At 43.3% G+C, this 27,927-nt stretch overlaps 2 protein-coding genes across 7 annotated transcripts in view; one reads left to right on the top strand and one right to left on the bottom strand.

The window, feature by feature from the left end:
• LOC135913590 (oligoribonuclease) overlaps positions 1–21,173 on the top strand; it is a 37,400-nt gene extending 16,227 nt beyond the window's left edge. Inside the window, exons 4-6 of the mRNA XM_065446101.2 lie at positions 4,805–5,025; positions 9,146–9,202; positions 16,474–21,173. Of these exons, the coding sequence (XP_065302173.1) occupies positions 4,805–5,025; positions 9,146–9,202; positions 16,474–16,588 (393 nt within the window). The 3' untranslated portion in view covers positions 16,589–21,173. The remainder of the gene's footprint in view (positions 1–4,804; positions 5,026–9,145; positions 9,203–16,473) is intronic.
• LOC135913591 (uncharacterized) overlaps positions 21,121–27,927 on the bottom strand; it is an 81,703-nt gene continuing 74,896 nt past the window's right edge. For all 6 annotated transcript variants that reach the window (XM_065446105.2, XM_065446104.2, XM_065446107.2 and 3 more), the window contains one exon: positions 21,121–21,323. In XM_065446105.2, coding sequence (XP_065302177.1) covers positions 21,223–21,323 — 101 coding nt within the window. In that variant the 3' untranslated portion in view covers positions 21,121–21,222. The remainder of the gene's footprint in view (positions 21,324–27,927) is intronic.

The following is a 27,927-nucleotide window of genomic DNA, read 5'->3' as shown; positions in this document are numbered from 1 at the left end:
TCTTCGTCGTGGCTCGTGTCTGTACTAGTTGACAAGGTTATCTTGCCGTCCCGTATGTTAACCACAGCGCCGTACTCCCGCAAGCAGTCCATTCCAAGGATGAGTGATCTGCAGCACTCTTTTAAAATCATAAAAGTGATGACAAAAGCTGTGTTTTCTATCTGGAGTCATGCAGTACATTTTCCTGTTGGTGTCATTATCTAGCCCCCAGCATTTCGAATATAAGGGCCCGTCCATTGCTTTTTTACTTTCTTAAGCCGATCTGCACGCTCAAAGCTAAAATAAAGAAACGTTACATTGACGAATAACCTCAGCTGGAACTCCCACATTTCTTACTTATGTGACTCTGCTTTCCAAAAGCTTTGCCTGCTCAGACATAAATTAACAGATGCTCCCTCTGAAACTCGTCTAATTGCTCATACGTCCCACGTCCATCGTAAACTAAAATATGCAGCTACAGTATGGGATCCTTGCACTAGAACTAACACTCATGGCCTAGAACTGGTTCAGCGTAAAGCAGTAAGGTTTATCATTTTAAAATATTGCTTAACTGACTTCCCGAACAAACTAATGATTGAACATAATATTCAGACGTTGCACTTAAAAAGGAAAATTCATAGGCTTAAATTTCTTTTTTTACTTAATAAAGGCAGATTGGCTCTTTCTCCCCAGCCTTATATACATCCACTTATGGCCCATAGAACAACGCATGTCACTGTGTGTTACTGGCACCTTACAGTGACAAAACTAACGTTTCAGGTATTCTTCCTTTTCTTGCACAATAACATAGTGGAACAGTCCGCCCATTGAACAACTGACACGCACTGACTCGGTTGAACATATAACTAATTCAATTGGCTGAATTCTTCATGTTTAATTAACCTGTTGTTGGGCCTGCTGCTGAATGAACCTGTTACTGTTATTGTTGCTGTTGTTTTTCTAGTTCAGTAATGACGTCTACTTTTGGCATTGGGAACAGGGTTGCATAAAATGATTTTGTTGTATTGTTTGTATAATGTAAAATTTTGCTTACAGGTTGAGGAGAAGGCCTCTGTTGAAAAGAGAGTATTTGAGAAAAAGGCGACATCACGCTCCACTGTGAGCCTCATGCACCGCGCACAAGTGCAAAAGTTGGCCGAGATACTCACTGTAGTTTAAGCTATCTTCAAAATGTGTATTTTCACCAAGCCTGAGTGGTGGTTCAGGGCCCCTTTAACAGATTGTTGTGCTTTAGAGGTGCCTGTAAGCCGATGTTATATGTGCAGGTTTTATGCGGAAAGTTATTTTTTGTTTTGCAGAATAGAACTAGACATATATGGTCAGCATACAAGGTTTATATGAGCCACTTTGTGGGTACCTTCATATAACTTTTGTATATATGTGCATATACAAATATATCTGGCAAGCCAGCAGCCATGGTCAGAAAGTCTGGGATGGTTTGCAAAGAAAGCTTCATTTTAATATTCAATGGCATATTAATTCCTAATGTATACTGTTAGAGAAAATATTGGTCATGGATGAAAAAAGAAAAAGAAAGCTACTCGAAATATATTGAAATTCTTAATCTGTTATGCTGCTCTATGGTCTTAGGGATTCTGAAGACGAAGATAGTGTGCCAGAACAAAATTTTCAAGACAGACAATTAGTGCCTGAAGATGAATATTGTGTTATGCTTATTTCCATATTTCTCTTAGTGATTAAGACAGACACAGAGACTTGGCAGTCTTTACCACTGTTGCAGCTAGCATGGTGTACAGGCCATGGAATCCACCAAGCCCAGCGACTACGACGTCAAGTTGTAGAAAATGAAGGAAAAAGGGTTTATTTAGCTTAGTTAACTACTCCATTGTGGAATCCCACTCCATGCAGGAACAAGTTAACGTCTCAGTTCACATCAGGACCCTCTTTCCTCATTCTCGAAAAGTACCTGCTTTTCAACCCGTCGTCTTCCGTAGACGAGTCGACTAAAGAATCTGAAGACTGTCCAGCAGCAAATCACCATTGTCGACTCTGTTGCAGTATCACGCCCATGCTATCCATAACCCGCAGTAACTCCACCTCAAAGAAACTGGTTTGGAATTTGTGGAAGAAAGAAATCATCCGGCGACACCTGGTTCGTTCGTCGTTGCCCACCCCGTTCTTTGCTCAGTCTAGTGGGTGAAGCACGGGCTGAGGGCCTTTCGTGGAATCCTGCAACAGCCGGCTTACACACTGTCTTTCTTCTTTGCTCAGTCGGCCAGGGAAAAGGCTGTCTTTTTGTAGAACCCTGCAACAGCTGGTTTACATGCTGTCTTGACGGCTGGATAAGTGCTGAAGAATGGGTGTTGATGTGACTCATCTAACTGACTGCGCTTATCCATTCGTTGTCGTGATTCCCTCCCGTTCAGCCTTTTCTCCAGTTTCCAGGTAATGGTGGGGTGAGCGCTTGTAGTTGTCCACGCTGCGCTGACGTCTGGTTAGGAGGTGTGGTGGTTTGACACATGGCAAACGTTCAATTAACACTCTTGGTGGTGTTGAGACGTAACGCCACAGAGGCTGAAATTTATGTAGTGGCGTGCATTACGCACAACACATGCTTCTATGTTTTTTGCCAGCCTCTCGCACCAGTTTTTAAAACAGAAACAATTCGTATCTCTGTGTGTGTTGATCTCTGTGCTGACTTTATGATTACAAATATTAAACAGAACTATAACTTGCGGCCGACTGTGTTCCATAGGGCGGCTTGTACTGTCATGATTAAAATAGTTAGCACAAGTGACCGATATCTTCAGAGGTGAAGCTACAACATGCAGTGCTGCGATTCATAAAAGCAGTGAGGGTGAAAGTGCCAAGCTCATGTCATTGTTAGACATCTAGAGTGGTCACATACACTGTCATCATTTGAAATGATGCCTTCTCCATAAGTGACCTGCTTCAGGTGACCATAATTGATATGCTTCACAAGGTTAAATGAAGAGCTTGAGACAGGCAGAGGCTTCGGAAGTGTTCTTCAAATGTGGGGCTCAAAACATTTGTGGAGGTATGAGTTTTGATTGGTTTACCTGTGGCATGCAAGTTCGCATCTCAGTGACCAGTGCGCTATGCCTGGAAACAGCAGGAAATGAAACTGTAATACAATGGTTCGGCGGAAAAGAAAATGCACTCTTACCACTATTGAGTATAATATGGAAGAAAAACATAGAACAATGAATCAGAAACGAAAAATGGGTCCTTCTGGAAACATGATTTTTAGGATCATAAAATAATGAAACATAAAAAATTGGGGCATGCTCACAACCTTTTACGCTTTATTGCCGCATTTGTTGGGCAATCACTGGACATCCCCTGCAATGAGATTGCCTAAACAATCACAGCTTCATACTAATTGTATTTTGTTTGAAAGTTATTGTAACAAATCCTCTGTATGCAAAACATCTTTTCTAAAGACCAAAAATGTCTAACTTCTGAACAAGACCTTTGTTATATAAAGTCACGAACAGGTTAGTGCCATATACATAAAACTAATACTTGCTGCATGTAAAAACTACATAGCATGACAGATGCAGTACTAAGCAACTAGGCTTAGAAACTTAAGCAGCAACTGTAATATAAAATCACTTTGATTTCAAAGAAGGCAGAATACATACTGTTTCAAGTTTCATATGTTAGTGCGCTTGCAGACATGGAAGATCATCTTTAGAATTATCAGTAGAAAGAAAAAAAGAAACATAATAGTGCCATGATCTAACACAAGCTGAAAGTTGCTGTACGTACTGGCCCTTTGCCCATGAATTTGTTTGATAACGCTTCTAAAACACATCTTTCTCGTTTGCTGGCTGTGAGCAGCGAAGAGGAGTTGTAAGACGGTTCTACATCATTTGGCTGCGTAAGTCTACAGGTCTTTATTCACCTCGGTGCACTGAAAGAGCACTCCTTCAATGCTGTTGTTACTGGTAGAGTTAAGAGAAGTTGCAGAAGCCTGACAACGCAGTTTGAGACTCGGGCTTTAGCGTTGCCACATTGTCTTCAACAGAAGTCACGTTTCTGCTGGAAAGAACCTTTGGTAAAAGCACAAGTTGTGTCGATGAACTGTCAGGTCAAGATCACTGCTATGGACACAGAGCATGTTTATTAACTCTTCCGCTGTGAATCGCCATCTACTGGCACTATCAATAAGCATTGATCCCAGTTTCACCAGCATGTTCATCCCAGTTTGTTTAAACCAGTGCTTTAATTCAGATGACACCTAGTCAATTGCTGCAAAATTTTATTTCTGAGGTTGGCCTTATCAAGCAAGACAGGAGCAGTGTAGGAGTTCTTGTCTGCTCAAATCAGTCAGGCGGTATTATGATTCTTGTCCTAGATGTCCTTTGTTCTAGTACTGGTTTGGCAGCAGCGTCTCATCTGTTCCCAAATTCAATTGAAATTTTGTTCTGTTCTGAGCTCCAACATTGCATGACAAAGTGTTGCAACTGCTTGCTTTGTACAGTGATCACACAGTTGGTGCAGATATTGTGTCTGTTCTGTGTAATCATAACGGGAGCTAAAGGTTGGGGAAGTGGGCGAGGCTAAGTCTCCCCGTTCCCATGGGCTGGGGCTCTCGAGCCTCTCCTGCCAAGCCCCTGGAGACAGTAAGCTAATTTTTCAAGCAATGGTTCTGTGTCAAAGCACCACAGCTTCAAAATTTCAGTTCCATACATTGTGAATTGGCCACTCCAGTTGTCTTGTCAGCTGTGCTAATATTTTAATTAGCGAAGGGCGCCTAATCTTTTGCGTCCTAAGCTGTCCTATCTCCCTTCATTGTTTCCTTTAATTGCTCACACAGTCGGGCCTGACCCAGAAATGCCGTGAGAGCCGCCTGACAATCAAGGAGGCGGAAGACCAGCTATGCGCGCATGTTGGGGGTCTGGTGGCACCTGGCCAGTGTCCACTCGCTGGCAGCACCGTTTACATGGACCGTCGCTTCTTGCAGCGAGACTTGCCTCGACTGGACGCCTTGCTCCACTATCGCATTGTGGATGTCAGCACTGTCAAGGAGCTTGCAAGGTGCTTTGGGGAACCCCACCATATCTTCTGGATTGCAATTACACACGCTCAGAAGTTTTGCACAGTGCAGACTATCTGGGGGTATGAACTATACATAATTTACTTTTTAAAGGTCATAAACGCGCTTGAAAAAACAAGGCCTCATTTCATCTCAAAATTTTCACTGTGCTAAATTACATTGTAAATTCAGTTCCACAAGATCATCGCTGCCCACAAACAATATTAGAGGGAATACAGCTCATGATCCTTAAAGTTGCTAATTTTCTATCCTGTGGGCACGCACACAAACTTCATTGAGTATATACAAATTAACAAATGTGGAAACTTATAAACAGTGAATTAATTCCAGGAATGCCAGTATTTCTTTACAAGCGGTTGTTGTGGCACTGAAAAGGCAACTGCTGAAATGTTTCAGCTGAAATTTGTTCTTGCAGATTACATAACAGTGTGCTGACTGTATAAGGAAGAACTTTTTTCTAACACCAAATTTGCCTCTTGGTACGGATCCTCGCTGTGGACTACATTCTCTTAAATACGGCACTCGCACAAAGAAGAGACAGATTAGGTGACTGCATCACAAAATGTATCCTATATAGGTCCGCCTATAACGAGACACCGGAACAGTGACCTGCATTTTTGTTCTGCCAACTTTTTTTTTTTTTGAGAGTTTACACACTCTATAGACATAAATATTATCAGCAGGCACGATCTGTAGATGTGGCCTTTGTGAAACTTACATTGCAAAGGTTATTTCTCAAAGCAGAGAACAGTGATGAAAAAATGACCCAACGCAGTCATCTGGTTCTCTCTGCCTGTTCTTTGTTTACAAACATGCAGCCTACCAATACAATTGTTTCAACCCTTATGTTTGCTATTCTTACAGCAACTTTAAAAGACATTGAGCTTATGGCTGCTTTGATCTTGCTCGAAAGTTGTAACAAGATTACATTCTTTAGTCTGCATCATTCAGTGAAACACTGAGAATCATTGTATTGTCCAGTAAAATTTAGAAATCACCATTATCTCATCTCATGCTTGCCTTGCCATCAGGGAAGTCAGTTGTTAACAAAGGTGCAGACTGGTTTCACCATCTGTCTGCACCTAAGCACCCAAACAAGCCAGGCAAGTAGCCATGCCAAGGGTTTTAGTGATGCAGCTAGACCAAGAAATGCAATATTTTTGTGAAATTTGAGAGAAAGCAGAGCAGTAGTAAGTACAAATGCTTCTTTTAAAAGTGTTTGAATAAAAATGCTGGCCACATTATTTTAGAGAAGCTGGCTTTCTGAGGCCTCAAACCATAAAGGCATGCATTGTTATGACATGATGGGGCCCTGTGCATAGCAGTAAAAGCCAAATATTGAGGAAGAGGCTGGGTGACACAAATGAGTGTTTTTCCACTGTGGACTCATTTTATGTATTTCTCCACTCGGCTCTACAACATTCCTTGCTTGTGATACAAGCCCGCAAATTGATTGTCTTCATCAATCAGGCACTTTGTTGAAGACAATAAAGATTGCTGAATAGGTCACAAATTTCAGTATGGGTGCAATAATAAACAATAGGCATAGAAATAGGTGAAACCAGAAATTAGCCCTATGGAGCTGTTTAAGTAATAGAATGCGAGAACAGAGATAATTTAACAGACTAAATTATACTGCTAGTACTATTAACTTCATCTTTAGCTTCGAGAATATTTCTTCAGTTAATTTGACCTTGGCAGTACCATTACTTTTAGCATAATATTGATTTGAATTATTTATGTTCAAATTAAAACAAAATGTTTAAGAATGCCTGTACTTTTTTTTTGTACATTCAAGTATTGTTAAAATAAAACGTTGGTAGCCAACTGAACAAAGCCTAGCCACCCTTCCTGCCTTTCCTTCCTCACTTCTCTCTCTCTCTCTCTGAAGGGTGGATCAAATTACTGAACAAATATCAGCTGTATGAGTCTTTCTAGACAATTTATTGTCAGGTGACTTGGTTATAGTTATCTAAACAAGACAGAAATCTACAAGAAGGTGGAGGCTTAGGGTGATGAGCAATAGTTGAACTAGGAATGTTGCTGCAGCCAATGTTTCAACAAGGGGACATTTTCGTCAGGGCGGCCTCGGGCCGTCAGGCTTTCCTGACGAAGACAAGTCTCTTTGTTGAAATGTTGGCTTCAGTCACTTTCCCTGTTTAACTACAGTTATAGTTAATGATTCAGTCATAGATATAGCCCTTTCTCTGAGTGCCAGAGAAGCCCATAATTGTTGCACTCGAGCATGAAGAGCAACAGAACAGAGGAAATAAGTAAGATGGTGCTGGACAAATTATCATGAAGACATTCTCAGGCACAAGTTGGCAACCATTCGGAGCAATGGGTCAAAAGCTAAAAGTTGGCTGTGAAACATTCTGGTTGGCAAGCCACAAGTTGAGTGGCCCATTAGAGAAGAATGAAACGATTACATAAAGTGTGTGCGCAAAGTGATAGTGGCACATGAATGTAAAAGTGCGCTTATTTCCACGCATTTAATGCAATATACTCACCATCTCTTTTCTATGTACCTTTACCTTTCTAGAGCAAGCAGGCGTCATGCCCCTCCCGGTGGCAGTTGCCAGTTAGCTTTTTTTTTTCTGTGGTCGTTTTTACCTGCAGAAACCTAATAATAATAATAATAATAATTAGTGTAATAATATGTAACCATTTCAAATCTATTCATAAGAGTGGGAAGCGCCTAGGTCAGCTGCATGCCACATGGCATTGCCCTGTGGCCATATCCGGCCTGCAATGCACTCATGCTCAGTGTGGCGCCTTCAAAGGAGACCAGAGAGAAAAGTAAGTGGTGCTGTACTAGTAAATGAACCTTATGCAGTACAAGAAAAAAGTCACTCTTACCATGAGAAAAGACTTAAAAGGGCCCTGAAACACTGTTTGAATAAGAAAATGTTGCCAATCTATATAGGAGGCTCCTGTGAACATATGCGCAAAATATTATTGCATTGCATGCAACAGAAAATTTACAGCCTCATGTTGAAAACAGCAAAAATTACTTGCTCTTGCTTCCTCAATGCTGTCGTGCAGGGTCATCTTAAGCTGCTGGACCCACTAACATCTATTGGCTTATTTCGTGTTAACAACAGCATTCTTAGTAGTACATAACTGGTAATTTTAGCTAAATAAATGAAGCATATATATATATATATGTCTGTGATCTCACAAAGACAGAAAAGTCATTTCATCTTTGCACTGCCAGCTGTTTACGCATGACAGCTGCGCTTAGTTGCGTCTGCTGTTCATGGCCTCTCAGATAGCAGCTGCGTGCTGCATAGCGTAGTCTATTACGGCCACCACGAGATACCACCATGAGCCTTTTCGCTGCCAAAATGCTCAATTTTTGGGTGGGGCTTTCTCCACAGTGGAGCTTCCAGTACGCTAGCAGAGACAAAGAGAGAAAGCCACGTATCGGTGCAGTAACTCCACTATTGCTTGAAGGATTCTGAAAAATTTTGCGGCATGAGATTCACGAGACAATATCCTTTAATAGTGAGGCCATTCTGTAAATAGTTATGAAAGCTTTTCATGACCCCTTTAAGCCAGAAGAGATGCAAGAGCAAAACACGTACAGGTGGCCAAGATATTTGGAGTTCTCACATCAGCTCACCGTGACGTCATGGATTTTGATCGTTTCTTTCCTTTTGCCTAGTTGGTTTTCTTTTAGTAAAAATGAACTGCATTGTACTTTAGAGTGAATGACTGAACTTAGTAAGTTTCTAGCACGTTTACCTAGCCACAACAGCTCATATAGGAAGAAATATACATTGAAATCCATGACGTCGCACTGACATACAGGTGCTGTTAAATTTTAAAAAGAAGTTAAATTAAAAAAATTTAACTTTCAGCTTCATTTTTTCTTTAATAAAGAACCTAACATTCCAAAGCTAAAGAAAGCTTAAACTGACTTAATGTTTCTCTTTTGTGTCCTTTCAAGCTGCTGCTCGCTAGTTTCTCTTCTGGGACATGGTAGTATGATTCGTGGTCAGCCCACATGTCAAGTCAGATTGAGTTTCACAATTTCACAGTTTGTAGGTTGACTATCAAAACAGGCTTAGTTTGACAAATTGCTTGTGTTTATTGCAGGCGGTGGTTCAGAGACGAGTATTACCAAGCCCTGAGGCTGAAAACAGCATCCCACAGGTAACGGATACAGTTATTGCAAGCGCATACTGTCATCAAAGGATACTGTCATCGGTATTGATGACAGTATCAGAGCCCATAATTTTGCTCGAAGGGTTGCGTGACATTTGTTTCAGCTTTTCAAGACCTTCCTTGTTTTAAAGTGAAGCTTTCTTTGCCTCTTCCTTCGACTTTCCCACTGCTGCTGCTGCTGCTGCTGCTGTGGGCTGCTGCCAAGCACACCCTATCGGGGGGGGGGGGGGGGGGGGGGGTTCAGGGGGTGATTCAGAGCGCGTGTATAAATGACAGGCTCGAGTCAGAGAGCAAAGGGGACGGGAGAAACTCGTTTTCACCCCACCGTGTTAAATGTGCACAATGCCCTCTGGAGCTCCCTGGCCTTTGTCACATTAGCCACTTGAAAGCTGTAATTATCCGTGAGTCCTCTAAAAAGCATTGCAGAAACTGCAGCGCTTCCCTTCCTACTAATGTGGGAGGCCAGAGGCGATGCAGATAGAACTGTAGAGAGGAGAAGAGAAGCAGGAGAGGGAGAAGAGGCAGCTCCTATATAAGAGGGGTGGGGGAGGTGACGTCATAAGGCAAGGAAACCCCACTACTATACAACAGCAGTTGCAGGGAAGCAGGAGATGCTTAAGTTCCAAGGTACGGTGCAGTATGCTTCTGCTATTTCTGAAAAATAAACGCCATACAAATATGTCAAGCGGGTACATAGCGCGTGCAGAAGCAGAGCCGCATTAATTAGCACGTCCACTGCGTAGCCCCTTATCATAGTTTTGATCTCTGTGTGTCGTGGCCCACCGGTGGGTCGCCCGATGCTTTCCGCGGGTGCGGCGTGACACACCGGTGGGGCACACTTCTGATGCTGTTTTTTCCGCCTGCTGAAAGATGGCTCTACTGGCATTTTTGGTTGCAGCTTGCACGGGCTACTTCAATCATGTATGCTAGCGCAGAAAATCATCACATGGTTCACTTGGCCCGTGCATTTCCAGGAAGTTGCTTCCCCTGAGGCCGCATTTTATAAGAACCCATTGTCCATTTTCCGCTCCATTTCGCGTGAAGCAAGCATGACGGAATCATCAGACGAAAGCAGCAGTCAACCAATCACAGAAATGAAAAGCAGCAGATACCTGCGTTGACGATAGCCTTTGCCATTCGTTGCGTGCTGTGGTTCAATATAGGCTGCAAGGTGCATCCAATAGTGAAGTCCGGTCGCCAATGAGCCAATAGTCGGGTCGCTTCCCACGGACGTTTCAACTGCACGGCTACATCATCGAACAATAATGACCTGACGTAAAGGACCAAATGGATCATAAAAACTAAATCGATAATGGATCCTTGTAGCATACAGCATCTGGAGAATTTATCGAGTGATTTATTACCGCAACTCTGCTTGCTTCATCCCCAGTGAACACGACTGAAGCGCGTTCTCAAGGATGTCCTTGAAAAACGGAGCCCTTTCTGTCTACAAAATTTCTGCTTTATGTAACTGGAGCGCAGCCAAGTGTTTCGGTCGTGCTGGTCCAAACAAGTGCCAGAGGCACTTGTTGCTCTCGCACCCTTGATTCTTCTTTCTTTTCCTGGGCATGCAGAAGTTTCCACAATAAAGAGTTTGCGTATTGAAGCCGTTGCCTGCTACGTTTACTACCCACCGACCAGCTCCCCTTTGTGGGGCAACGCAACGTGACCCTGCGTTTCAGCATGCACTAAGCACCAAGACTCAAAAACAAGACCTCAAACTCAACATTTTATTGAAGTACTTCCAGAATAATTTTCGGAAGAAAAAAAAAACAGTTCAAATCACAGCATTTGCAACTAAACGTCTTGCGTGCCACCAGCTCACGATGTCTAAAACATAGTCTATGTTCAGGAGTTCTACTCGTACAGCAGATAGAAACATGGCAAACACATAAATGGCCTTCCCGTGCAATTTGCGCAAAATGTCACAAGTTTCTTCGCCATTACCCTTGCCTGCTCTGGACTTCTGCGAGCTCTCAGCGATGCGTAGCATCCAGTACATCTCCTTCGGACAGGCCATGCAGGTCCATCGACCTTTTCCAACGTATGGGCGCACTTTGTTCCGTATGTCCTTTCGGTCTGAATCTGAGCTGTGGCAAAGAGTACGCGTGCCACCTCCCCGCGGAATTCAATGATTGGCGACGTTTTACCGTCCACCATTGAACGGACAACCCATGCATTCACAACTGCAGTTCCAACAATGAACTCCGCCACAGCTTTTCTATGCCACTTGAGCCCTTTCCGTAGGCAGAAGTAGTAGGATGTCATTTGGTCACTGTAGTCTGCGCCCTTTTTCGCCACGTTGTAGTCGAGGACTGTGCGCGGTTTCATGATCAGCTCACCCTTTCTTGTATTTTTTTCCAGAATCAACAAGGCTGGCATCATGCTCAGCAACCGTTGTCATCATGAGAACGGGCCGTTTATCCAACCACTTCAGCACCTTTACACCCGTTGTGGGATTCAAGACCAACGACTTCCCCTTTTTTTTACTGTAGCTTGTGTAACTTCTTTCGGAAGCCCCTTTCAGTTCGATCGAAGAGTGCCACATAAATATGTATCATCTTTCAACAGGCGTGACACAAGCGGCATGCTTGCATAGAAGTTGTCAACGAAAAGTGTGCGACCACAGCCGGTGAAGCCAGCCATCAAATTTACTACTACTACTTCCGCATGCCCCATGCCCGCTATGGCGCCAGATTTTCCGGCATATATTTGCACTTTCAATGTATAGCCCTCCTTCGTGCAGGCCTTGTATAGCTCGACTCCATACTTGTGGGCTTTACCAGGGATGTATTGCCTAAAGGCGAGGCGCCCACGCCACGGAATCATCGTTTCGTCAATGACAATCTCTTTGCCTGGCTCCAACACTGAGCAGAAATTGCGATTAATTTTTTCCATCAAGGATTGAATACGATAGAGATGATCCTGCTGCGCACTCGGTTCCTCGTTATCTGCGAAATGCCAGAACCTTAGTAGCAGCAGAAACCGGTCGCGGGCAATGTTCTGGCGAAAGCAGTTTACGCCGTACAGATTGCTTCTTGCCCAGTAGTGCTGCGGATTAGGAAGCCTTACTAGACCCATGCAGATCAGTACACCAACAAACACTTTCATTTCTTGCACGTTTGTCTCAGTCCATTTCTTCACACGCGATTTCTCTGGTAGGACGTTCGAGTCTATGTATTGCTTCCCATACCTGTTTGTCTCATGAACCATCATGTCCCAGATGTCATCAGTCGAAAAAAGAGAAAACAAGCTGAGAGCATCGTTGCTGGTCGGGAGACTGATTAGCACAGGAGGGCTTGAATACGACATCACTCTAACTCTAGTTGTTATCGCATTCCAGCTTTCAGCAGGTAATGCAGCCTGAACATCACCATTTTCCGAATCCTCAGATACCACTTCACCGCAAGCGCTTGACTCACCATCCCACAGATGAGAAGAACTTTCCAATAACTCTTCGAGGCCGTCATCGTCACTGCTTGAACACTCGACGTTCGCTGAAGCAGAAGTTGTGCCGCACGAAGTGGATGGCAACGTATTTGGGCTGCCGTGTGTCCCGGCAGATCCGCTTCCACTGCAGGGTCTTTTCTTCTGGTTTTCTGTACCTCCATCGAATTTTTGACAGTCCATCACGATTTTTGAATGCTTGTAAAAAATGGAAAGCACAAGGATGAGGACCACGAGGCTTGGCACTGAGAGTGAGCCAAGTTATTGCAAATAGGACAGACTAATTCTTCAGCTGAGCTCTTGCACACGTTGTGAGCGCTTTTCAAAAGTATGTTGCACATGTGGAAAGCGCCCAAACAAAAGGCTGGAGTGGGTAGCTGGAACATTTTCTGTGCCGTTTCCTGATAGCCATCAGCTTTATCGTCAGACGCATTGCAAGCGCCAATGTCAATAAATACAGGCGCGCTTTATATCTCTACCGCCATCTGTGATGTGATAGTGGAAACGTATTTTCATGCATTTGTGGAAGCATATCGTCACCGCACTGCGAGAAACGCCTCGTTGTTTGCGCCAGCATGGCTGGACTGCGTTGCGTGACCCACCGGTGGGCCACGACGCAGTGAACGACGCAGCGCACTGCAGGGTCCAGGAGACACTACGGAAGTGGTCGACCGTCAAATCTGTGCTGCCGCATTAGCTTTGCAGCTATGGCATTGCTAGAGGTTGTGGATTTGATCACAATCGCAGTAGCCGCATTTCGACGGGGTGAAATAGAAAACGCACATGCACTTAGATTTTGGGACACGTTAAAGAACATCACGGCGTCAAAATTAATCCGGAGTCTGCCACTACGGCGTGCCTCATAATCCAATTCAAGTTTAATACTTCTGCGACAGTGCGATATGCCATGTGAGGAAATGACTACGCTCAACCCTCTCAGAGATTATAAAATATGGCACACAACGACAACTCATGCAAACACCTCTCCCTGTGTGTTCTGTGTACTACGCAGACAAACAGCAGTGGTGCATGCAAGATAACGTTTAACATAACTCACCACTCTCGTGCTAGCCTAAACGTTGAAGAATATAAACTTTAGCTGTCAGCATCACTGCTAATTATCATCAGTCAAAGCATCCAGCGCGGAAAGCTTCGCTTACATCGATTCCCAGAGTATGTGGGATCTGCATAATTTTTTTTATTATCCTTTTTTAGTTCTGTGCAAGAGTTAGCAGAATGGCCACAGGGTGAACTTTTTTAGCCATCGGTCCTCCCCATGTATTCACTGAACAAATAAATAAACTTCAAATATCACAACTAAGGAGTGCCATTATGTAGTTTGAACAACGAATAAGCAGGCAAGGTTGCATTTAAATGCTGATAAATAACTTCGTACATACAAGGCACATAAAAAAAGATGGATGGAGGCTTTGCAAGGAGATTTCCTTTACTAATACAAAGCTAATTCCACAACTTTGATAAAAGGCATTGCAGAGCCTCTTTAAAGGTGCCTTAAAATAATTTGTGCATTTCCTGTTTTCGAAACTTCTTTTTAAAAAAACATTTGATCACTTGCATTGTGTTGGGTGTGTTGTGTTACATTAGTAGATATGAAGGCCGCCATTCATCAGCTTCCTTGAAGACAAGAATTAAGCAGGTTTGATGATAAAATGGATAAACAGCCACAGTGTGGTTTAGTCAGCCGATTGTTGCAGGCACCAGCCCCATCTTGCATGACTGACCCTATTTTCAGTGACTGGGCTTGAGAAAAGCCAAAGGGGTGGAGAAAGTGCAGCTTCAAAAAATATATGCGGTAGGCTGCCATTAAGACAAACTCGAAGGGACCAAGAAATTCTTTACATCTTATCAGAAGTTCGTCTTAAAATAACTCGTAAAAGAAAATGAATTCGCTATTTTTGGTGCGTCCAAGTAATATAGGTAATCAAGACAGATGTGGAGGAAAGATTTCGCAAATCATTTATTGTGTTTTGAATTCAAAGCATTGGCTTGTGCATTTTCATTTGGGTGACTGAGTAACTTTTGCTTGCAGCCACTTTGGAAACATGTGTGCTATATTGACATTGGCTTTTCACCTAACTTTCTTAAAAATCCTTCAGTCCCCTCATGCTGAAACAATGTGCCAGAGTATTTGAGGCAATAATCATACTTACTAGGATTGCAGATTGGGCAAGTTGGTAGCAATCTATTATCAACAGCAACATTTGCAACATGGACGAGCAGAGGGAACATAGGACACATGCTGACTACTAAATCAGTTTATTGCATGGATTGTATCAGCCTATATACGCCACCACCTCACCTGCATCATGTGCATGTGCACACACAGGCTGTAACAAGAGATAAATAAATTGAGTTTAGTAGGCAGCACACATTCTATGTTCTCCCTATCATAAGTGGTGCTGTTAAAGATGGGCAATATCAGCTGCACCATACATGTGAGCACCACTTGTTATTACTTGGCAGTGTCCTCATCATCGTTATCAGACTGCAAAAGCAACTCAAGGACATCAACTAATGTTACCATGGTGCCATCCTTGCACGTTTCCACACCATTGTGGACACTGTTGTAGTCTACACATATGTCATGCGCTTTTGTTGGAGCTTTGCTTTTTGCTGGAGCAAGAGCTCACTCCAGGCCTTTTGGTAAGCCAACTAGCAAACATAACGTGGCCACAGAAGTTCAGCTTAAATGAACGGACAGTTCATGTTAAGCATTTTTTGTTTTTTTTCGTGGCACCCTGCTACATGCAATGTACCCCTCAGCATATACAAGAGACTGTCAATTCTGCAACACGCCAACACCCTTTACCGCATGGCCTGGGAGTGCAAAAAGAACACGCAGACAACACCCATCCAAACGCCAACAGAAGGCTAGTGGGAGGCCCAGCTGACAAGCCCAAGACCTGAGGACGAACTACGGCTGGTGAACTGGACTAGGCTATCACCACAGGGTCACGGCTACCTGGAATAGGGTGGCCACCCACCTTTGGGTATTAACAGCTTGGTCTCCATCAAAGTTTATTTATTCACTCCATGCAGCCTATGAGACACAAACTAACGATTGAGACATGAACATGCGCACTGTTTGCCATATCTGGAGGTTTGGCTTAACGTGGTTCGTCTTAACAGGAGTCTGCTGTGTTCTGGGATCTTTAATGCAACTCGACTGCTTAATGCTGCATTTGATGTTCCGAGCAGCCACATGCCGATCAAGTGGATTGCAAGAATGCTGATGTATTGCGTTCTGGGTAGCTGCCAGGTGCTCAATATTAACCTGGAGCCTTCCACTAAAGCATCTCGGTAGACCGGGTTGCTTTGGGAAATTAAGAAAAATAAATAAATAAATAAATGAATGAATGAATGAATGAATGAATGAATGAATGAATGAATGAATGAATGAATGAATTGCTGTCTTAACTTTCCTCATGGCTGCATCATACTGCATAGTTGCTAAATGCCATGCTCCTTGTGAAGAAGTTCAGCATAACACTAAACTCTGGTGAATGGAGGCAAATAAGCTTAATCACCTTAGGAAGGTATTGATTAATAGGTTTGAATCCCTCCGCTCACTGTTTGTGAAGTGTGTCACACAATAAAGCTGGCATACCTTCCAGTGACGGCACAGCAGTCTCAACCCATTCATAGAATAAGTGGTGTCGTGGTTGCTATATCTGAGAGTATTCAGAGTTTTGCAGCATGCAAGAGATACTTGTAAAAAGCATTGCCAACTAATGTTTCTGCAGCCTCATTGTGAGAGAGTATACAACATTTTACACTCATCTGCATTTCAGGGCCATGCCGGACATCCTGGAGAGCATAGAAGAGCTAAGGTTCTACCGGAAGAAGATCTTCCTGGGAAAAGAGCCCAGTAGTGCCAGCAAAATAGAAGCAAATGTTTCTAGTTAACAAATCATAATGCCATTCATTGTGTAGAAGGGCTGTATGGAACAGTCTCTTCCAGCTGTGCATTAGCTTTCACGTGCCACATCATCAAGCATTCTCCTTTCGTTGAACATGCACTAATGTCAAGTTCCCTCTGCCAGTTGGTTAGTGCACCCAAGAACTGTGCAGTGCGAAAATACCCAACACTAATTAGGTGTGTGCTTACCAACAGATAGGACATGTCTTGAAATCGTGCATTAGTTTAAAGCATTTGGTGCTCGTTGGACGTTATTCCCAGAAATTATAGTTGTTCAGTACAGCCTGTGTGACAGGTATCCAAAAATATTTTTTTTAGCTGCAACTTTAGACAAAACCAACAGCTGCGACAACTGTGTGAAGTCGGTCTGTGCACGCTAGTGAACAGGCTGGACATCAGTGCATACATAATTGACTGTGCACTACCCTTTAACTTCAGTGCATTAATTAACCCCTAACTACCATCTTTAGATGGAGTCTATATGACAGATTTTTTAGTGATACTAGACTAATGTTATTGCAAATAACCTGCGGTGGTCTACAGGGCCTGTGAGGTATTTGAGGACATGCCTTCGATTTGCCGCATACATTTACATTCTCATTCAGTCTATCTAGGTGCTTCACTTCGTCTTCACAATCTCCTCTGCCATCTATTTAGTATAGTTATTTCAGCTTAGCAGCCTGCAGTCTGCATAGGAGTTCTAGTTGCATTACACACTGGTCACAGCAACTTGGAGATTGCCACCTTCTTGAATGTGGCAAAATTCTTTGCTTTCAAGGTGAGACATGAGCTCATGGCCAATTCCCACCTGTGGCAAAAAGACGTTAAGCAATGCCAACGGTTGGATGTAATTCAGGCAGTTGAGTTTCTAGGTGGAGGCCATCGTGAGTGAGAACCCTGAAAAGTCAATGATGGCTTTTGCTGAGCTACTTTAGCCAGCAGAGTCGACAGCCAGGCTTTCTATGCATGAGGACGTTAGGTGCTACTCGTAAGTAACAGATTCCCGCATGGCCTGCACAGCCCAAGAGTGGCTGGCTGTGAACTTCTGTTGGCACATCACCTTCAGTGCAGTGTCCCAGTTCTCGATATTTAAGCATGCTACATTGCTATGTATGGAGCGTGTCACTGAGATGGAGACTAACAGACAGCCACATAGTTAAAAACCAACCATTGGCGTCTCTTGTGCAAGCACTGGTCAACGTTGGCAAGCACCATCCGATCCTGTCACGTAGCTGTTATCAAAGCTGAATTGAGCCAGTTATTGAAGCTAGAAGGTCGTTTTATTTAACCATCTCAGGAAACAGTAGTAAAATAAACAAGGCAGAAAATTTGGAACAAATGTATCTACAATACCCGTAAGATTGTTACTACAGACTGGAATACATAGTGCAAAAAATGACACAGGGACAAGCAGAAACACAGGACGAGCGCCTGTGTCAGGACGAGTCCCTGTGTCATTTTTTGCGCTATGTATCCCAGTCTGTATGTATCCCACCAACACGCCCAAACTTCTTCCCTGCTAAAGATTGTTACTATTCTGAAAAGTCATCCTCAAGTACCTTGCAAAGTCTGAACAATGTGCCCATCCTACAGCCTCTTCAATTCATGATGCATGCACCAGTGATTTTGTGAGGTATAACATTCGCACATTATCTGCTGCGGTGGCCGAATGCCTGTGGTGCTCTACTGCTGGGCTCGAAGTCGTGGGTTTATCTCGGCCACCGTGGCCTCATTTCGATGCAAGTGAAATGCATATATGTACTAGAACATTAGAAAATTTCGAATATTATGGAATATTATATTCTTAGTAATCGTAATCAAGCTAAATCTAAATGTACAAATCAAATCAAATCTAAATATACAATCAATCAAAATCTAAATATATGGAAAATTTCGAATGTTTGGTGCATACGAATATTTGAAACAAATAGAACATATTGCTGGCTGTGTGGGAGCAAGCACAGTTTTTAGCATTTGCTTATATCAAAGAGTATGTGTCTGGTGTTGTGTTTAGTTTTGTAGTTTTGTGCTGCTGTCACAATTATGCCTGCAAAGCACACTGTAAGCTTGAGGGAAAGCTAGCCAGGGCATGGGCTTGCAGACAGTGAAGGTGTACTCTTTTGCAGCGCCACTCCCAATCTGAGCATATAGCTTGACAGAAAATGCAATGAGTGAAGGCTGGCACGGGTTAAACTGCCCCCGAGTTTACAGCCATTTGACGTTGCATAACAAGGTACAGGGTAACGAGACAGACAATTAGTTAGAATTACTCAATTTGCTAAGTTAACAAGAGCCACAATCTTTTAGAACGGCTTACTAGCCTAATTTTTTTACCATTGACAATGTAATTTCACTGTTCCAACATGTTAAAATAACCAAACTTTACAATAAATGCATGTACATATCATTATTCGACATTCTATTCAACATTCAAAGCTAAGCATTCGTATTCGGAAATTTTCATATTCGCACACCCCAAGCAAAAATGCTTGTGTACCACTTTTTTCCTATATAAGGCGAGGTTTTTCCCCAGAATCCATAACCTCAAATTAAGTTACGCCTGACCTTATAAGCGAGGCTGATAGAATTAGTTATTGTTTCAATATGGTAGCAGTAGTGCCATATTTCTGCAGAAGGAAAACTAGGAATTTAATTAATGGTAGCACAGTGGCACCATCTTGTGGTGGAGGACACCACAGTGCCGATACTGTGACCTCTGAGATGGCCGGCACAGAGGGATAGTCCTGTTCCATTTCATACATAGTAGGCAATACTGGGAAAGCTGGGGAGTCTTATCCCACTGCTTGCATTCTGTGGGGGTTCTCGCACCATGCTCTTGGGACAAAGGAACGACAACACAGTAGTGCAAACAGTCACAAGGGCATTTATTGCACCTTTCATAGATCAATGCCTGCTAGCCGAGTTGCCATCCACAAAACATGCCGATGGGCGCGCGACAAATCTAGAAGTCCGACTTACCGCGACCGCATAGCGAGCGAATATGTTCGCCCCATGCTGGATCCCAACGCCTGGTCGTTCGCGTGTTCGGTCACGCCAACAGTGCGTTCGAAGCCGGCCACGCGAGGCGGTCTCGCAGACGCATGGGTCGGCGCGCACGCGGGACGTCCACGCTGTCCCCCGACCCGCCGGGAAAGAGGAAGCGCCTAGTCTCCCGGCGCCCAAGTAAACTCGCCTGTCGGCGGCGTTAGCAGCGCGACACTCGCGCCATCTCTCGCACTGCGCCCCAACCACATCGACCGCCGCGGGCATCACGCAGGCCACGCGGCGAAGCCGGATTACAGGAGACGCGCCATGCGGGAAAAACATCAGGGGACGCGCGAGAGTCGCGCATCCCCCACAATTCACAACCAAAAAATAGTGTGTTTGATATGAAAGAAATATTATATATAAAGATGCGTTGTACTATTCATTGTAACAGTAGGTCTCACACATTTATGTCACAAAGTATGATGCAATTACTGCGTGCAAGGTGTCGCAGGCCTGAACCTTTTTACCACTGAATGAACAGAGTGACTTGTTTCTGCAAGTGGCAGCCACAGTCGACCGAGTGCGCTCGAAACATTATGCTGCATTCTGTGAGCACAAATGTGCCCAAATAAAAGACAACTTGATGTCTTCAAACTGTAAAAAAAGAGAGAAAACATTAATGATATCTGAATAGGTTAGACTAGTGACAGGCCTGGCATGCTACTCAAGGCGAGATGGTGAAAAATGAAAGAAAGACAATGAGATAAAAAAAAAGCACATGCGCACTAATACATGCACTAACACAAATGCACAAGTTATTTTCATAGTTTCATTGAGGCCTGTATCCCTCGGGAATGCTATAAGCACTTTAGTGGGGCGCAATTCAGATCCTCGGCACTGCCACGGTTTACTTAAACAACAGGAACAGTAATAACTAAATTATGGAGTTTTACGTGCCAAAACCACTCTCCGATTATGAGGCACGCCATAGTGGAGGGCTCCGGAAATTTCAACCACCTGGTGTTCTTTAACATGCACCTAAATCTAAGTACACGGGTGTATCCGCATTTCGCCCCCATTGAAATGCGGCCGCTGTGGCTGGGATTCGATCCCACAACCTCGTGCTCAGCAGCTCAACACCATAGCCACTGAGCAACGAACAGTAACAATGAAGTTAATGATTAAAGTTATCAAAACTTATTGTTGACGTTCAACAATCTGGCACAATATTTTTGGCTATCACTATCTGTTAAGAAATCCTTGTGCACAGTTTGACTATGAAGTGCTGCTAAATGGCAGGGGTATGCTTTTTTATTTTTCCAGCTATGTAACATGCAGAGTTTGTTCATATTTTTTACGCAGAGTAAATGAGTACTTCTGTGAACTTGACTAAATTTATACTCAAGAAAGAAAATATTTTAATTAACTTGGCAGTGTCCCTTCACTAACTGAAGCAAAGCAGATGAAAGACAGACATGTGGATGTTCTCATTGCTTGGAAGGGCATGTGTACATTGAAACTGCAAAAGGGGTGATCTGTTCAATTTCAATAAACTTTTATGCGAGTGTTGAATGGAGAACTACACTTCCGGTATGGTTTCTTCTAGCTCGCTCATTGCGGTCTCCTGTCCCATTCAGGGTCCCATGTGCATCACTTCGGTTGTTCTGGTGTTAAAAGTGCTTCTTTGCTGATGGCCACTTGGTGCACAGCTTTCGTTTGACTTTCTGCTTTGACCTGAAGTAAAGAAAAAAAAACCTCGGTTCGTGTTAACTGCATCGACATAGTACGATATTACACCTCAATAGAGATGGTAACATAAATTATGTTCTTAATTTTGCTCAAATGAAGACACCAAAGCATTCTGGAGTCCTTCAGAAGTCTTGGTCTTGTTTATGTTTATTGAACATTTATTGAGTAATTGCTACTAAAACCATAAGCGCAGGAAGAAAAATAATGACATTGACAGGTTGTGTTGATCTTGTTCCTCTACACATTTAGTTTTTATAGAGGTAATTATTCATTCTATCATGCTTATAAGTCTGCTAGAACACACCAGGCATTAAGTGTATTGACATCATCATGTTCTACAGACACTTTTCTATTTCAGAACAACTCTTGAAATGTGCAGTCAGCAAATTGACAAAATGTTGGTAGGAGAGGACATGTTTTTGTCAAGAATCTACTTCATAATTAATCAGAATTGTGTTGCTGTATTTTGCAGTCTTTGCCTAGTGGCAGCCTCACCTGGACATACTAGAGAAATTGAAGTCTGAATTTGAGAATATATATATAGAATTCATTTCTGGAACAGAAGCGGGATATGAACAAAGAGAAGCAAGAACACAGGACAGGTGTTCATTCTCTTCGTCGTAGTTTGTGTTGCACTGATGTTTGCAGAATGGACTGTTGTCAAAAATAACGTACAGCGCAAAGAACAAGGACAGCGATAGACGACATACACAGCGCTGACTTCCAACAAGATTTTATTGCGTTGCCACATCGAGTGTATATATACAAGAAGAGGCATGCGCAGAAAATGTACGATAGTCACAGGGGGTGTCCTAACAGCAAGTCATTGAACTAAGAACATGGTCACCTGAAAAAATAAAAATTAAGCATTACGATTACTATCTGTTTAGAAACGCGACTTCACCAGGGGTCAGCGCGATTGAGGGCTCACTAACGCACATACTGCCAAGTTTTCTGACTTGGCAGTATGTCCTTTGCGCTGTACGTTATTTTTGATCATGAATTACCAACTAGCCCAAGCAACCACCCTAGGACTGTTGTCAACTAGCGTGACTTTCAGTTTTCTTTAGAATCTTCCTGAACTGCAAACTTACTGCCATATAACCAACTTTGTACAAATATTCCATTAGTTGGCTCAGCATGCTTTACTTTGCTGTCTGAAAGGCGGTAGAGGAGGTCAAAACTGCCATCTTGGCACTAGTTGACGCTGCAGCGCGCACTGATGCCACAACTTGGGGGCGCTAAAGTTGGCGCTTTCACACGGCACCTGCTTCTCCAAAGCAAACCCGCAGGTTTGCCATCTCCTGAGGTGGCGAATGTTATCGGTGCACCTCTGGGCGATGCCTTGTACCAACAACTTAAGTAGAGTATTTTTAGACCGCACCCTGGCATCTGAGAGCATATATTGCAGGGAATTCTATGTCTGAGAGTACGCACCTCCAGCAGAGCAGTGGGAGTCTGTGCTGCTCAGCGAATGCGCAGAGGACCAACTCTGGGCAGTCCGGCTGGCCGCTGCCGCCGCCAAGACTCAAGGTCTGACTGTCGCCTGATGAAGAGGGCTCTTGGTACTAGTCTCCCTGCCCCCTGCCTCCCTTGACCCCAGCAAGGACATTTAATAAAGTTTTGTCTCTCTCTCTCTCCAGCACCTCCTAACCTCTGAGGACCTTGGAGATTGCCACCCCTGCCAGTTGCTCAACAGCATGCGGTGGCTCCTGGGCACAAGCGACATCGACTCGAACGACGCGCTATTGAGGAAGCTCTTCCTGCAGCACTTGTTGCAGTCCACCTGCCTTGTCTTGGCCGCTGCAGGGGACTTGACCCTCGACCACCTCGCCCAGCTTGCTGATAAGAGTCCATGACGCAACTTGTCCTTTGGTTGCTGCCCTCTCTTCAGCACCAGAGAGCTCTCAATCATGTCCAGCTTATAGTACCGGATCGACCAGCTCACCATTTCCATTGAAGCCCTATGGATGTCCTCTCATGATCAGCCCAACTCCTCCTCGCATGCTGGCTGCCATTCTGTCTTCCTCAAATGGTCCCCACCCGAGCAGTCCTCGAAGCCTGCCTATTTGCATAGGTGCAAGGGGGGCTCATCATTGCCCCCACATGCTATAATAGAAGACTTCTGCCAGCCACACTAAGCAGTTAAGGGTTACCATACTTTGCGGTTCAAGACACCTGCGGGACGTACTTTGCAAGCCTGAGCTGGGGCGGGAGGGGGAGGGGGCAAAGTAGGCCATTTGACTCCCCCACTTTTTAAAGCTGGGAATATGGTGCCTGAAGTCCCGACCAAGATCACTCAAGTCTACAGGAAGCCGCTTGAGGCTCAGATAATGGGGGCCTGGCCTCTCCACCAGCTGTACGCGGAGCCTCGGCCACATTGGTTCTTCAGGGCACTCATCACCGATGTGTATGTAGCATACAGGGTCTACTCGGTTCCAGCTGGTAAATTCCCCACATCTGCAAGTCTGCAGTATGTCTTTCGAGCATCGCCGTCACATGCTATAATAGAAGACTTCGGCCAGCCACACTAAGCAGTTAAGGGTTACCATACTTTGCGGTGCAAGGCGCTTGCGGGACGTGCTTTGCATGCCTGAATTGCTGAGAAAGCTGTCACTGGGCAATCCAAAACAGGTTTGTTCTGCCATCCCTTGCATCATCCCCTGTTTGTTGGGGCTGTCTAACCTGATCATCTTTGAAAACACGAAATCAGGTTTGCTTCTTATAATTTACTGATATTTAATCAGCGGTTCTATTTTATCTTGTCGCTAGATTTTGTGACTTTCTTTGTCTGTCTACAGCGAAGTTTTCTATTTAGCAATCAGCTTGCTTTTAGTGACATGAATGAACAATTGGCAATATTTCAACAGTTAGAAAGGTTACTTGAGAAATAGCCTTCTAGAATGCAGTTCAATATTCAAAAAGTACATGTAAGTGGCCGAAACTTGCTGTACGATGCATAGGCTTCGTGACAATGATGAACCAACAGTTGCCTTCACATTGTGATTGTACTTTAGAGCATAGTGGTCATCATAGCCATCATAGTGTTCACAAAATTGAAGTTTATTATTTACAAAACCTACATTAATGCATTTATGTTGCGGGTTCACTGGTGTCACTAAATCCATTAGATTGGTAGATGTGTGCAGGCATGTCAGGGAGCTAATTTACCAAAACCAAATCGAATAAATTTTATGTTCAGATTTAGAACATGGCAGGTAAATAAGACACGTCAACTGTATAAAAGAAGGCGTTAATATTGGAACGGCTAAGCTCGTTCATGCATGTATGAACAGAGCTTTCCAAGAACAACCGTTGCTTGTGTTCTTTTGAACCGTGCTGTATTTGTAAACTTCCAATCTGAAGGTAACAAAAAATTTAAGCTGTCATAATACTTTATGTAAATATTAGAGGTAGGCATCTGTGACGTACAAATGAAAGACGGTGCTGCAATATGGACTGTGCATACATATCCAGGCACACCCAATTGTGGTACCGAGAAGTTTATGACCACGCATTCTGCATGGGTTTGCCGCGATGACCTACCTCTGTGATCATCGTTGTGGAGACTTCAGTGTGGACATTTCAAAAGCAGACAAGAAATGGTTCATTCAGTTTATGTGAGAATTTGGTATGAAGTGGGTTCGGTTCCCACCTGTGGCAAGTTGTTTTTTCATCCACTTTAATTTCCATTAATTTATCGTTGCTTTATTCCATTTAATAAGCACAAGTAATTACCCCTATGTTGTCCTTGGTGTCAGAGTTTGTTGGCTTCTTATGATAACACCAATCCAAGTCACTCAACTACTTGACAACAATCTTGTATAGATTCCAATCAATATATATCACAGTAATCACAAAGCTATTGTCACTGACATTATCAAATGATGAATATAAATACATTTGCCCTTGTCTAACCCTGTGTAATGTGCTACAGCTTCCCTGGTCATCCACCTTCACAGGGTGGAATGGCTCCTCAATTTTTCTCAAAATGTGAGTCGAATGTGAATAACCATTGAATCTGGAATAGAATATTGAATACGCAAATGCAAATGCACACATTTAAAGCAGGAATATTTATTTGCTGCCTATTATATTGCTGCCTTAACACTGGATCTCGTACTGTCCTGGGACTGGCACAGCATGGCCTTAGTCGCTTTTGCACCATTAAACTCTAATTAACTTATTTCGGTATAGTTACGAACATGCTTGTACTAAATAGACAGTCAACTATCACAGACAATTAGGATAGCTTTAAACACAACATCACTGCAACCGTAATGAAAAGAACTGAACGAATAAGCCGCTTCACACCTTTAGAGGCCGGCGGCAAACAAGCTTTCCAAGAATGACAGGCTGCTGTATGACCAACTTACCAAAAAGACAAAATAAATACTTGTTGAAGAAATATCAGAAGTTATGGAAAAGGAAAAGAAAAAGCTAATGAGGCATTTGTGTGCCCTGGACACAATAAAGAGCCTGTTGCAAGGAAAACATCACTCGTAATGTAAAAGATAAATTTGCTACATGACTAGACTGCAAGAAAGTAATTGGCAGGCCAGAAGCAAAAAGAGCTGGTTGCCAAGTATTGGATGAAAAGAAGGGGAAGTGAAGGGCCCTGTTTTGTAAGGGCACCGTTTTTGCAAGATACACTCGCACATATTTGTTAGTCAGGACTATATGAAACCAACAGACAATGAAGAAAAGAAAGCTTAGGGGAAATTATTTGTAGCTATTAATTGAAGCATAAAAATTAGAAATTAAAGGTAAATGGGGGAAAAAAAACAACTTGCTGATGGTGAGAGCCGAAACCACAACCTCCATATTATGCATGTGTTGCACTACCAATTGTTCTGCGGCGACGATGGCAGTTCCCACATTCCTGCATTCTTGGGTATTTATGTATGTGTACAAGATCTAACCCAAGGACTGTTAATGAGCGTCATACTTCTACCGCAAAACTGAAAACAAAGCTTGCATTGCCAATATTATTTCTGCATCGCGTCAAAAACTTTGTAGCTGTTTTACTTCTGATTATTACAATTTGCAATACTTTGCTCAGCAGGTGACAGTTGTGGCGAAATATTCGGTTAGGTTTGATATTCGAAAGTACCAATTAGTTCATTTTTGAGTACAAATAAAATATTACACACCAATTATTCGTATTCAAAACTTTGAATATTTGTCTGCCCTAAAGTAAATATATTAGTAAAGCTAAAGCCCTCTATACCCTGCTAGTAAATTCACTGTTTTTCCTTCAGCTTCAACATGACACGTCTAGGTAAATGATTTACTTAACATTAGCTTATATTAGTGTATTTCAAAATACCTTTGTTCTTAAAATCCACTTCTTGTCTTGTCTCATTTGTCTCACTTCAGCGACACACTTCAGAAAATATTGGCAACACTAGACTGTAATGGTTCACATTGCGTGATTGAATACCAGATCTGCAGATGGCAAAGATAACTTTCACTGACGCATTTTTCAACCTTTGTTACTGCAACAGAAATCAGAAAATCCGCGAGGTAGGCGATCCTCACAGCACATGCCACCTGGGCCTGCTCTCAGTATGCTTTGCGCTGTCGTGAACATGAACTTCTGAACAACCTCGATTAATATTTTACAATAAATCAACATGTCATTAATACATTAAATAAAAGAATGTGTCACCGTCTATTTGACTGCGGCCGCCAAAGCACCATCTACCTAACCCCCCCCCATCCCACCCACGCTGCACGCCAGCTCCCTCTGCTCCCCATGGCAGGAGCCCTCTGTGTCGAGCTTTGTGGTAAAGCATACAAAAAGCATGTACTGCACAAGTCAAACGGGAAGCTATATACAGGTTTACAGTAGTGCAGCTTCCGTTGCTAGCGTGGCGTCCGTGCCAACAGGAAAGCGGTGGTATAGCAATCCCAGGCGGCACGTACTGCAAAGATCACTTTCCAATTCGTAAGCTCTCTCCCTCTGTGTAATATATATATATATATATGCACATATATATAGTGAGATGACATATAGGCTATCAGACTCTTCTTTATTCTCTCTCGAGAGAGAGCCCCCACAACACAGTCCCAAAACGGTGTGTATGTAGAGATGAGAAGAAGAATCATATGAATAATGCTAATACTAATTTTCCTGTACGTGCAAGTGGCCAGCCAGACCATGACTTAGTCAGGAAGGAAACGCCGAATGAGAAGTTTGAGGTGCAAAACGTGAACAATCTCCGAATGACAGTAACGAGGGTCCAAAGAAACCTCAACGGGAATAACACAATAGTTCACTGGGAATGTTTGCTCAGTAATGACGTAGGGTGCAGGGAAGCATGATTCGAACTTCTCACACAATCCAAGTGTATGAATGGGCATCCAAAAGAGCACTTCCTCTCCAGGATGGAGGGAGACGTCTCGACGAGAGATGTCATAACATTGCTTGTGATCTAGGTGACTGACGTGTGTTTAGGCAAGCACATTGGCGACATTCGTCTAGTCTCGAGGCAAACTGTTTGGGTATTCCGGCTGAGGCGTTAGCTGGGTCATTTAAGAAAGCGGTGTCGATGGTGAATGTCTGCGAACAGCCGTAAATGAAGTA

This window comes from Dermacentor albipictus, chromosome 4 (assembly GCF_038994185.2).
Source record: "Dermacentor albipictus isolate Rhodes 1998 colony chromosome 4, USDA_Dalb.pri_finalv2, whole genome shotgun sequence".
Classification (NCBI taxonomy): domain Eukaryota; kingdom Metazoa; phylum Arthropoda; class Arachnida; order Ixodida; family Ixodidae; genus Dermacentor; species Dermacentor albipictus.
The sequence above is the reverse complement of the archived record's forward strand: the minus strand, read 5'-3'. Positions and strand labels throughout refer to the sequence as shown.